Source organism: Mus caroli, chromosome 11 (assembly GCF_900094665.2).
Source record: "Mus caroli chromosome 11, CAROLI_EIJ_v1.1, whole genome shotgun sequence".
Classification (NCBI taxonomy): Eukaryota; Metazoa; Chordata; class Mammalia; order Rodentia; family Muridae; genus Mus; species Mus caroli.
This window is the reverse complement of record NC_034580.1, coordinates 112,316,137-112,329,014: the sequence shown is the minus strand read 5'-3', so window position 1 is coordinate 112,329,014 and position 12,878 is coordinate 112,316,137. Positions and strand designations below refer to the sequence as shown.

Here is a 12,878-nt window from a genome sequence, read left to right as displayed (position 1 = left end):
CCCCCCCCACCCCCGCCTCCGTCGGCTGTGCTTCTTCATCCCTGGCTCCTGGGCGTTAGGCTGGGCACTCTACTCCATGCTGTGCCCTGAAGACTAACAGTAGCAGCGTTTGTGCCCCTAGTTCACCGTGCCCCTGCCTTCAGTCTCCTGAGAGGAGCAGGGCTAGAGCATCTAGTTTGCATCCACTGTGGCCATTTACTTGTAGGGGAGGACTTTGTAATTTTTTGTTTTAAAATTTCAGGTTTAACTCACATTATCACTATGGACCTTCACCAAAAGGAAATACAAGGCTTTTTCAGCTTTCCCGTGGACAACCTTAGAGCCTCACCTTTCCTGCTTCAGTATATCCAGGAAGAAGTGAGGAGCCACCAGCCACCTCCCATGTCCCCAAAGAGATGCTGTTTAGGTTTTCCCTGGCGTCAGAGTTCAGTACGGAAAGGCACAGTTACCCAGGAGCTCTCGCTGCGGCCGAGCCCACCACGGCCAGATAGGCTCAGCGTTTAGTTATGGAGGGCCGTGTTTTCAGAGACTTTAGAAGTTAGAAAGCACATTTCCTCCTTAGCACTTCATGCTTGTGGTTTCTAGAATGAAGCGTGTGACGTTTCTGGTATCTCGGTGTAGCACAGCTTTCTCATGGAAGAACTGATCATACGGGAATGTCCTCATGAACTCCAGCGCATTGCTGGAGGAAAACCTGTATCCAGATTTAGGTGTTTTTTTATTTTTAATAATGCTTCAGTATTTTTATTTTTCCTCCAAATCTAGATTCCAAATTACAGAAATGCAGTCATTGTAGCTAAGTCTCCTGATGCTGCAAAAAGGTAAATATGGCGGGCACTTCTCATCCCAGTGCGGCCGTGGCAAGAACTAGTGTGGGGATCCAGGGCCGTCCTAGTATGGCCAGTAAGAGCGCATGGGTTCTCCTCTCCTGCCTCACTGTCAGGCCCACTCAGCAGCTTCATCTCTACGCTCCAGACATCATGGGTGCCTCTCGCACTGTGTTGCTCAGTCTGGAATTCTCCCAGTCTTCAGGGAAACGGAGACTGAGCACTTAGCAGTGATCTTATTTGGGTTTTGAAGACAGTGCGTCCTTTGTGTACACCAGGCTTTTTTCAGGCTCCCTTCCTTCATAGCTGAGGATGACCTGGAAATTCTGACCTTTCTGCCTTTACTTCTGGAATGCTGCAATTAAAGAGAGTCACTCTGCCCTGTTTATGTAGTGCTGGGAATCAGACCCACAACCCCACGCATGCCAAATGAGCACTCTACCAACTAAGCCGCATCTCCAGTCTGCCACTGATTTTTGAAACATTGTTTTGAACAAGGTTCTGGAAATAGCTTTAAGGAATACTGGGGAGAGAAACCCCAAATTATCGAGACTCCAACAGTAGCCCTTGAGGCGTTTATCTTCTGGCCTGGTTTATAGAAATGGCTCTTTGTGCCCCCTCAAAGACTGAATGCGGGTTCTGTCTTGTGATCACTAGAGTGGGGCTGTGGGCTGGGCGTTCTTCCCATCCGTGTCACCGTGGCCAACCATTGTCTTCTCAGGGCTCAGTCCTATGCTGAAAGACTCCGCCTGGGGCTGGCTGTGATCCACGGAGAAGCGCAGTGCACAGAGCTGGATATGGACGACGGTCGGCACTCGCCACCCATGGTCAAGAACGCCACGGTGCACCCAGGCCTGGAGCTGCCCTGTAAGATTGCACCACCTTTGCTTGTGAACCTTGGTGTGAATTAGAGGCTCTTCGAGCTGTTTAGTGCTCTTTAAGTAATCGAGTGGTATTGTCTTGACTTCCCCATTCATAAAAGAAGAGTTAGGGGTTCCCTCACACAGCACAGTTGGCTAGGGAGGCTTGTAAGTGTGAATGTGTACCTTTAGTGTGCAGCTGTGTGTGGCGGTGTGGAGCCCAGAGCCTTTGCTTGTACTTTGGTAGTTGGCATGGCTTTGGGTTTTGGCCATTAGGCCTCTTTACCATTTGTTTGTTTTAGTCGGGCAGTCTTGGACCTGGTATCTGACTAAATTGCTGCTCTTACTCCAAATGGGTGAGCAGCTCCCTTCCACAGACACTCTGGCACTGACAAGGGCTGTACACTGCAGAGAGGCCTAAGGGGTTTACAGAAAAGAGAGTAAATCTGCCCGGGAAACGGTCACAGAGTAGCAGGGAGAAGTACTGCAGTTGATTTCGGGGCCCCCTGGCTCAAGTGTAGGTACTCCCCATCTGTTAAAAGGAGTGTACAATATGCTTTTAGCTTTACTTGGATTTTTGTTTTTTGAGGATTTCATTATTTTACGTTTTTTAGAGCTAGACACTGAATTTGGCTGTAAAAAGTACGGGTGTGCGCTGCTCTCTTCACAGAGTCTGCCGACAGAACAGTGCTGTATGCTTCCTGTAGCTTGAGCCTGGGCTGTGAGTCTCAGGCCCCTTTCTTTATTCCTAAGTATTTGAGTGTGCAAAGGAAACCATGGGTCTCACCCAGGACTCCCCCAAGGACTGTCACCTAAGCTCCAGGCCTTATCACTCCCCAGTGTCCTGTAGAGCAAGAGGAAAACCTTTGTCTTTTTGTTTTGGGTTTTGGCCCAGGGCCTGGTCTGTGGCTGCACATTGAATGCAGTTGGCGAGTCTGTAGCCTTATTTAATCCAGAGTGGCTCCTCTGTGCTTAGTCTCTGATGACCTTGATACCGGAGGGCAGCACAAGCCAGTTATTTTGTAGATTGTCCCTTAATTGGGACTCGTTTATGTCCTCGTGCTTAGATGCAACTTTGAGTATTTGGCAGGAATGTCACAGGAAACACGTGGTGTGTCCTGTTGCTGGAGGGGCTGATTTCGGCGTCTTGGTTAAAATGGTGTCTGGCAGCCTTCTTACTAGGACAGTTCCTTTTTTTTCTCTTTGTCAGTAGTGTGCTGTGAATCCCCACCTCCCTTCAGACTTAGCCTTTATGGATCGTTCTCACCAACTCAGTTAGAGAGTCCTGATTATTGGCAGATGGCCTCTTTTCTTTGTTGCTGCTGGATTTAAGACAGTCTTGCTTTGCAGCCTGGGTTGGGCTTTTGAGATTCCCTAGCCAGTGGCAGGGCAAGATTACTAACTCACACCACCACGCTTGGGGGGTCGGGGGGGAGCACTCAGGTGCCTGCAGAGGCCGAAAGAGAGTGGCGGATTCCTTGTGGGCATTTGTGAGCTGTGTGCTGTGGATGCTGGATCCACGACGGAGCGGCAAGCATCCTTAGCCGTCAAGCCATCTCCAGCCTCCCATACCCCACACGCCTTTTTTTTGGGGGGGGGGGGTTTGGTTTTTCAAGACAGGGTTTCTCTGTATAGCCCTGGCTGTCCTGGAACTCACTTTGTAGACCAGGCTTGGCCTCAAACTCAGAAATCCGCCTGCCTCTGCCTTCCGAGTGCTGGGATTAAAGGCGTGTGCCACCACGCCCAGCCCACACACCTTTTTAAGATGGTATCTAACTGTGTTGCCTACCTGGGCTCAGACTTTTGGACTGAAGTACACTTGTCTTGGCCTCCCTCATTCCCTCATAGCTACAAGTTCACACCACTTTACACAAGCAACCTGGAGCTGAGTTCTGTTGAGAGGACCTTGATATGTGCCCAGGCTGGCCTGAAATTCTCAATGCTCCTGCCGTCCCCTCTTGAATGCTAGGATTATCATCTGTCACCATGCCAGGCTGTCTAAATTCAAGAGATTTCCCTGATTCTGATGGGAAACAAAGACAGATATATTAAAATTGGACCAGAAAGTGGGGGTGGGGGGTGGGGTGTCTGTTGTTTGAGACAGGGTCTCATGTGGCCCAGGCTGGCCTCAGACTGGTTATGTAACTGAAGGTTACTTAGAACTTCTGACCTGCTGCCTCATCCTCCTGAGTACTAGAGTCAGGATGGTGTTGGTGCTGCCGTCCCAGTTTTATGTAGTGTTGGGGAATCAAACCAAGGAAGAGGCTTAGGCGTGCTGGGCAGGCCTGCTCCTGGCTGAGCTGTCCCCAGCCCTGGCTGGTCTGTGCTGTTGCTTGGAGAACAGTCTCTCATAGCCTGTTGTCAGTTATGAATGGGTTTATTAAGTATATAACAAGCCGGAGTAAAAGGATAGGGAGGGAGGGAAAAATAGATGATTGATTGGTTGATTGATTGATAATGAAAAGAGAAGGGGGCTGGTGAGATGGCTCAGTGGGTAAGAGCACCCGACTGCTCTTCCGAAGGTCCGGAGTTCAAATCCCAGCAACTACATGGTGGCTCACAACCATCTGTAACAAGATCTGACTCCCTCTTCTGGAGTGTCTGAAGACAGCTACAGTGTACTTACATATAATCAATAAATAAATCTTTAAAAACAAAAACAAAAAAAAAAAAAGAGAAGAGAAACCCTCTCTGCACCCAAGTAAGAACAGAGAGAGAAAAAAGGAACACACAAGTGGGTGATCACATCTTTAAATTGGGTGCCCACCCCACCCCATCCAGCAGGAACCTGGGAAGCCTGAGTTCCGATTGAGCCTCCCACCATAGTGGCTCCCTGCATCCCTCTCCCACTGCGTGTGCTTTTATACCATGGATAAAAGTGACCTCTGCAGATGGTCACACCTAGCCATTCCTACTCTGTTCTTGAATTGATTTTGTTGTTGGGGATTTCTTTGGGGTTTGGGGGGGTTCTCCTTCCTCCCCGTCACACAGTTGAGCAGAGTAGCGCATCCCCAGACCTTGGAGACCGTGTGGATACAAACATTCTTGAATCTGAAATACGGTGTAAGGGTGGGGTGGAGACAGCCATGCTTCCAGAGAATTCTCAGTGATTCAAGCAGCACCGGGCAGTTTCCCAGCATGACACACATTACAGCTGACTTGTTGTATTTGAAATGGAACCCGAGACTTAGGGCGTCACACGGTGCAAGCACTGTGTCCCTGGGTTACTCTCCAGCCGCCTTAGTGTGGATAGACGTGGTCAGTCCTGGAGCTCTATGCTTTACGGTGAATGAGAAGACGGTGATCTGGTAGTTACACCTTCAAGTCCTGATTTCCAGGGAGATGTGTAGAGCAGATATTTAAAACTAAGGCTGCAGTGTCTAAATCAGGTTCTTAAAAAGTGAGCCTAGCCGGGCGTGGTGGCGCACACCTTTAATCCCAGCACTTAGGAGGCAGAGGCAGGCGGATTTCTGTTCGAGGCCAGCCTGGTCTACAAAGTGAGTTCCAGGACAGCCAGGGCTACACAGAGAAACCCTGTCTCGAAAAAAAAGTGAGCCTAGTGCCCCTTGATGGGACTGTCTGTCATGTGGGTTAGTAGGACAGCTTGTCTACAGTTCTTTGTCTGCCTGGCCAGGACACAATGACAAGGCCTGCTCTCCTTATTGGGGAGGTTGTGGCTTCTCCCCTGCTCTGTTGTACGATTTTCCTACCTGTGCTGGGACAGCCCTGACACAGACCGTCACAGTTGTTCAAATGTAGCCAGTTTCGCCTGAGAGAAGAGGTGGATGTTGAGAGTGACTGCAAATTGTGATGGCTGCCGTGCAGACATAAACTATCTCATCCGTGTAGTTTACACCGGTTATAGAGCGAGATGGTACAGTTGTGTATGCTATGTAAAGTAAAATAGCAAATTTACCCTTTTGTGTGATGTTATTTATATTTTAGTTTTGTGTGCATGAACATTTGCCATACATCTGTCTGTGCACCACATGTATGCCTGGTGCCCTTGGAGGTCAGAACAGTGACTAGAACCCCCCGGAGCTGGAGTTAGAGGGGTTTGTAAAACACAGTGTGGGTGCTGGGAACAGAACCCAGGACCTCCATAAAAGCAACTTCTCTCCCTCTAACTCCTACCTTCTATTCTCCCATAGTGTAGCTGCTAGAAAATTTCAATGACTTTTCTGTCTGTGCTGGTGTTTCTGTGAGCAGCCGGTTCTTGAGAGTCCGTCTGAGAGGGGTCTGTGTGTTCGGTTGGTCAGTGTGTGCTGGAGCCTGCCACCGGGGTGGTGGCTACAGCTCCCAACTAACTCAGTCTTGTGCTGTGTTTTGCTAGTGATGATGGCCAAAGAGAAGCCACCAATAACAGTGGTCGGAGACGTCGGGGGACGCATTGCGATTATAGTGGTACGGACCATGTGTCGTTGTGTTCATGCACAGAGGTGACACTGCTGGCTGTCAGTGTGGGTCCATGGTGGATTTCAGTGGATCCACCTGCCTTCCCTTACTCTCCTTTAAGAGAGTAGCAGATTTACCTAATACTTAAATGGACAAAATTAACATATGTAAAAGCCTGGTACCTCCCACAGGAAGATTGAGCCCCGTGACCCTTCATCACTGGGATTCTGGGTCCCCTCAGACCAGCTCCCTTGATCATCCATACACTTCAGGACCATAAGACAAGCCTTTCCCATTGTCAGGGTGGGGGGGTTAGAGGGTCACAGCAGCAGCAGTTCCCCTTGGGACAAAGCAAGTGGCTTGCTGGCTCTCTAGAACAAGTATGAGGGAAGGAAGCTGCCCTGGCAGTCATCATGAGGGCTCCAGCTGCCGTGTCACACGTACTGGACTAGAGTGCCTCACTGCTCCAGCCACTCCTCCCACACAGTGCCTTGCTAGCTTGCAGTCCCAGAGTGCTCAGCTCTCAGCCATGGTTTCTAATAGGCTGACCCACGTGTGAGAGAAGAGCAGGGACTTGTGTCTTTCTCAGCTGGGGAGAGGGTGACTTGACTGTACCTGCCTCTACTTACAGGATGACATCATTGATGACGTGGAGAGCTTTGTTGCTGCTGCAGAGATCCTGAAAGAGAGAGGTGCTTACAAGATCTATGTCATGGCCACGCACGGCATCCTGTCTGCTGAAGCCCCCCGTCTGATTGAGGAGTCCCCCATTGATGAGGTTTGTCTCTGTAAGGGCTTAGGACAGTGAGCTTGAGTCCGGCTGAGCTGCTGTGCTGACTCAAGAGTTAAGATGCCTCATCTCTGGCTGGGGCACAGCTGCCTGAATGTTCTTTTTGCTTTCAACCTTGCTCAGGCAGATGGCTGGGTAGGAATTGGGATTTACATGAAAATTTGTTTCATGTCATTAGAGTCACATGTGGCACCTGAATTCTTGACAATAGTTGAGTGGCGATGGGTCTGGGCAGTGCTAGGACAGAAGGTTTGAGCCTTGGATGCTTGGTTTGTAAAGTCTGTACTTTAGCAGATGTGATTTTTATGTTTGTAATCCCAGCAAATGAGACATGAATTACAGTTGCGCCCTATTCTAAGTTACATATCAAAACCCTGTCTCAAAATGAAAGCCAAAAAGCCAAGTCTGGGGTGTAGCTCAGCGGTAGTGCGCTCACCTCGCCTGTGTGAAGCATTCAGTCCCCAGTACCACTACAGAAACCCCTCTGCAGCAAAAGTTTTGTTTTGGGGCTTGGACTGTGGGCATTAAATTAAATGTTAGATAATGCTTTTCTGCATAGCCACTTCCTGGCTCACCTGCATAACTGTGTACTCTCTGTCGCTTTGTAACTAGGTGGTGGTGACGAACACTGTCCCTCACGAACTTCAGAAACTACAGTGTCCCAAGATAAAGACTGTGGACATCAGCCTGATTCTTTCTGAGGCGATTCGGAGAATCCACAATGGCGAGTCCATGGCTTACCTCTTCCGGAACATCACAGTGGATGACTAGATGACAGGGAGCTGCCCTGACCTGCAGAGGCGGACCGACACAGCAGCGTGTCAGCCTGCAAATGGGCTGCAGTTAGGGAGTCTCTACCAGGCTGCTGGCTCCCTTCTTCCCCTATCTGCAGAGTGCAGTACCTATCTGGAATGTGTTCTGCTGAAGAAGTAGGCATCCAGTTGTAGGCTGGTAACACCTTGCAGTAAGACAAGAAGCCTGACCGCCCGTGACTGGGTGCATGGCACAGCCCTCCTGTCCCTGTCGTCAGCCTTGCTCTTAGTGCTGAGCAGACCCTGACGGTTTGTTCACTGGTGTCTGCTCTGGGAAGGCAGCTGAGCCGCCTTGGCACTGGTGTGTGCAGTTGTCCTCTCCCTGCACAAGGTCAACTGAATCTGTCAGAGTCACTTTTCTTTCAGAAACTGCTGTGCCTGCTGCCATTACACAACGAAGTGTCCCTGCCTGCTTTCACTGAGCTAGTCAGATGAGAGAGTAGCACCCTGTCCCTCAGAACTGTGTCACTCGGAAGCTGCAAATAAAAGTTCCTTGTCTCCCTTGGGTCTTCAGTCGGCTGCTGAGCTCCCAGCTCCTCCTAGACCGTGACAAGCCTGTCGGTGCTGTGCAAGAAACTGGGTTCAAAACAGGGATCAGGTCCATGGCTTCAGTGAGCCACAGATGTGTCTCCCACGGCCTCCATTCCCTTCCTAAGCACTGTGGGCACATCTGTGTGTGTGAATTGTGTGATTTGGGCAGTTCTGGGGGTTGGACCTAGGGCCTCCTGCATGCCGGGTAAGTGTTCCACCACCGAGCCTTGTCGCCAGTCCCTAAAAAAGGTGAACTGAGTGATCATCTTCCGTTGTGAGCTGTGGTGCATTGCTGAAGAGACTGCACTTGGCGGCCAGCACAACCCTAGTCTGCACTGTCGGAGGCCTTCTGCAAACACAGCAGAGCTTGGATCTTTGAGCCTGCTCCAGTTCAGAGCCAGGAGTCAGAGAGAAAAGGGCCATCCCACGAAAGGAAGAGGACTTGCTAATGGGCTCTGGCAGACAGGAAGGAGTCTCATTTGTATGATTGTATTTCACTACAGGGAAGTTTCCTCCACTCTTTTATCCCTTAATGATGAGGAAGCTTCCCAACCCACAATTAGGACCTTGTGCACATTGGCCTTTTCAAGCTCACAAAGAAGCTTGCCTTCTGTGAATGGGCCACATAGGGAAAAACTGAGCAAAGGACTCCGGTCATTAAGATAATTAGCTTGGAGGCAGAGAAAATGTTGTAGCCTAGTGGGCAGGAGAAGCACACACACGCGCACAAGCACACACACACACGGAGAGGGGTGTGGGTGTGTGTGCTTGGAGGCAGAGAAAAGGCTGTAGCCTAGTGGGCAGGAGAAGCACACACACGCGCACAAGCACACACACACACGGAGAGGGGTGTGGGTGTGTGTGCTTGGAGGCAGAGAAAAGGCTGTAGCCTAGTGGGCAGGAGAAGCACACACACGCGCACAAGCACACACACACACGGAGAGGGGTGTGGGTGTGTGTGCTTGGAGGCAGAGAAAAGGCTGTAGCCTAGTGGGCAGGAGAAGCGCACACATGCATACACACACATGGAGAGGGGTGTGTGTGCCTGTCCGCCTGTCCAGTGCTTTGTTCTCCAAGACATGAACAAGGATGGATGCTTGCTGTTTTGGCTAGGCTGGCTGGCTGGACCTGTGAGCCCCCAGTGCTGGGGTTTCAGGCATGTGTAGCTATGCCTGGCCTTTGAAATGGGTTTTGAGGTTTCTCATGTTTGGGTCACAGTGTTTTTTACCCTCTGAGCCATCTCCCCAGTTTCATGAGACTTGTTGTGGAGTCTTTTTCAAGATAGGGTTTCTCAGGGCTGGAGAGATGGCCCAGCGGTTAAGAGCACTGACTGCTCTTCCGAAGGTCCTGAATTCAAATCCCAGCAACCACATGGTGGCTCACAACCATCCATAATGAGACATAGTGCCCTCTTCTGGTGTGTCTGAAGACAGCTACAGTGTACTTTTATAATAATAAATCTTTAGACCGGAGGGAGCAGAGATCTTGAGTTTAATTCCCAGCAATCACATGATGGCTCACAGCCATCTGTACAGCGACAGTGTACTCATATAAAATAAATCTTAAAAAAAAAAAAAGAGATAGGGTTTCTTTATGAAGCCCTGGCTGTCCTGGAGCCCACTCTGTAGACCAGACTGACCTGCAACTCAGATCTGCCTGCCTCTGCCTCCTGAGTGCTGGAATTAAAGGCATGAGCCATGCAGTCTGTTCTTAACTAGCCAAGGTACACAGCTAGCTAGACCTTTCTAGGTCTGTCTGCAGTTGTGGACTGGAGAGTTCTCTCAGTAAAGCGCCTACCGCAGAAGCACAACGACCATCATGGGCTTGGTAGCACACACTGATAATTCTAGCACTGGGGAGGGCAGAGACAGGCTGGAACTGCAGACAGACAGCCTTGCCTATTTGATACTGCAGATGTCATGAGACCCTGTCTTAAGCAAGGTAGTGGCTCCAACAGGTGGCATTGACATCTGATCCACAGGTACAAATTAGAGATGAAATAGAGGTTCTTCTGAATTCTAAAAGTGACATTTTCAGCTAGTACTTTCCTTTCCCCCTGGTTCCAAAATACAGATTTTAAAGATGTATGTAGCGCTAGTAATACAGATAGTTCCTGACTTAGAACATGTCACTGCCTGTTGGTTTTTGTGATCTCTGATACACATGACCAGAACAAAGTTGCAGGCTGGTGCTAGCCCTCAGATTTGATGCTCTGCATCATCAAAAATCCTTCCCTGGACTGCTCTTATTTCATACACAAGGCACAAAATTTCCAGGGTCCTAAGCCGGGCAGTGGTGGCACACGCCTTTAATCCCAGCACTTGGGAGGCAGAGACAGGCGGATTTCTGAGTTCGAGGCCAGCCTGGTCTACAAAGTGAGTTCCAGGACAGCAAGGGCTATACAGAGAAATCCTGTCTCGAACCCCTCCCCCCCAAAAGTCAAAGATGGGGCTGGAGAGATGGTTCATTGGTTAAGAGCACTGACTGCTCTTCCAGAGGTCCTGAGTTCAACTCCCAGCAACCACATGGTGGCTCACAACCATCTGTAATGGGATCTGATGCCTTCTTCTGGTGTCTCTGAAGACCACTACAGTGTACTTGTCAAATATATATATATATATATATATATATATATATATATATATATATATGATGTATATATAAAAATAAAAAAAAGTCAGAGATGCTAGGCCTCAGGGGTGCGAGAAATGGCCCTCTGAAGCCTCCTGGCTGACTCCTTGGTGGTGGCCTAGCTGGCCGCTGACATTCTGCAAAGATTGGACTTGAAGGTAGCTGGAGACGGCTTAGCTGTTAGGGAGACAGGATTTGGTTCCCAGCACCTGTGTAGTAATCGTAACGAGGTCTAGGGGATCTGGGGACCCTCGGGGTCCTGTGTACATGCCTATTCGTCCACATATATACACGCATTTCACGTACAACACTAATATTTAAAAAAGATAAAGCCAAGTAGATCTCTGAGTGTCGATGCCACCAGCCTGGTCTACAAAGTTAGTTCCAGGGCTACACAGAGAAACCTCTAAAAAAAACAGTAATAAATTAATAAAATAAGCAAGCCTGTTTACTGGTCTAGCTGTGTGTGCCGTACCCAGTGCTTGAACCCAAGGCTTACCTGCAGCCTAGCTTTAAATTCTTTCTTCCTTCCTTTCTTTCTTTCTTTCTTTCTTTCTTTCTTTCTTTCTTTTTTTAAAGATAGATTTATTTATTCTATGTATATGAGACACACCAGAAGAGGGTGTTAGATCCCATTATGGATGGTTGTGAGCCACCATGTGGTTGCTGGGAACTGAACTCAGGACCTCTCGAAGAGCAGCCAGTGCTCTTAACTTTGGAGCCGTCTCTCCAGTCCCTAGCTTTAAGTTCTAAGACAGTGGTTCTCAACCTCCCTAACTGTAACCCTTTAACACAGTTCTTCATGTGATGACCCCCAATGAGTCATAAAATTATGTCGCTGCTACTTCATGACGAATTTTGCTACTGTTATGAATCTGTAAATATCTGATATGTGAACCCAAAAGGGTAACAACCTACAGCTTGAGAGCTGCCGTTCTAAGGTCACTGATCAAATGCTCAGAGGATTAGAAAGTTGGCCTTTTGGCTGCTGTTGCCAGGTAACGGGAATACAGTAGTGGAAATTCCCTTTAAAAACTGAGGAGGGGTGGGGGTGGAAGGGGAAACCAGGAAAGGGGATAACATTTCAAATGTAAAGAAAATATCTAAACAAAACAAAACAAACAAACCTGTCCATTGGGCAGGAGAGATGGCTCAGTGGTTAAAAGCACTGACCGCTCTTCCAGAGGTCCTGAGTTCAATTCCCAGCAACCGTGTAGTGGCTCACAACCATCTGTAATGGGATCTGATGCCCTCTTCTGATGTGTCTGAAGACCTCTACAGTCTTATGTAAATAAAATAAAAAATTTAAATCTTTAAAAAGCCGGGCTGTGGTAGCGCATGCCTTTAATCCCAGCATTTGAGAGGCAGAGGCAGGTGTTTTTCTGAGTTCCAGGCCAGCCTGGTCTATAGAGTGAGTTCCAGGACAGCCAGGGCTACACAGAGAAACCCTGTCTTTAAAAAAAAAAAAAAAAAAAAAAAAACCTGTGCCCATTCAGACTAAACTACAACTCTTAACTCTATAGTCATGGTAGGATCCTTTTAGTGTTTTCCTCAGCTGCTGAGACCTCCAGAGTCCTGGACAGAGATAAATGGGGTTAGGAAAGCCTTCCCCACCTCTTGAGTAAACAAAATTATGTAAAGGCTGCCTCTAAGAGGCACCAGTGGGAGCCCACCCACACCCCCACTGGCCCAGGCACGTCATCCCTTAGACTTGCCTGCCTAAATGCAGGTCGCCATGACGCCCCATGAATCATTGTCTCTGGTGGCCTACAAGAGCTAATGGATCTGGCTTTCTGTGTTGAGGAGTTGAAGTGGGGTGGACCCACAGGAGCCATCGCAGTTTCTCCTCCTAACTCACGTGTTCATAATGCAAACGCTCTGACCCTGATAATCATCCCTTTCATTAAGCGCGTTACTGAAAAACTGGTGGCACCTTGGAGTGTGGTCAAAGCCTCTTTTTTAGTCCCAATAAGGGCTGGCCCAAGCGAATGTTCTTAGAATCTCTAGCGTCCCGTGCCTCAACAACCCTGCC

General features: G+C 49.0%; 1 protein-coding gene across 3 annotated transcripts in view; it reads left to right on the top strand.

Moving 5' to 3' along the window:
- Nucleotides 1-8,190, top strand: part of Prpsap1 (phosphoribosyl pyrophosphate synthetase associated protein 1) — a 22,343-nt gene extending 14,153 nt beyond the window's left edge. For all 3 annotated transcript variants that reach the window (XM_021177562.1, XM_021177561.1, XM_021177560.1), the window contains 6 exons: nucleotides 242-357; nucleotides 766-821; nucleotides 1,549-1,694; nucleotides 6,021-6,091; nucleotides 6,714-6,860; nucleotides 7,485-8,190. In XM_021177562.1, coding sequence (XP_021033221.1) covers nucleotides 242-357; nucleotides 766-821; nucleotides 1,549-1,694; nucleotides 6,021-6,091; nucleotides 6,714-6,860; nucleotides 7,485-7,643 — 695 coding nt within the window. In that variant the 3' untranslated portion in view covers nucleotides 7,644-8,190. The remainder of the gene's footprint in view (nucleotides 1-241; nucleotides 358-765; nucleotides 822-1,548; nucleotides 1,695-6,020; nucleotides 6,092-6,713; nucleotides 6,861-7,484) is intronic.
- The last annotated feature ends 4,688 nt before the right edge of the window (nucleotides 8,191-12,878 follow it).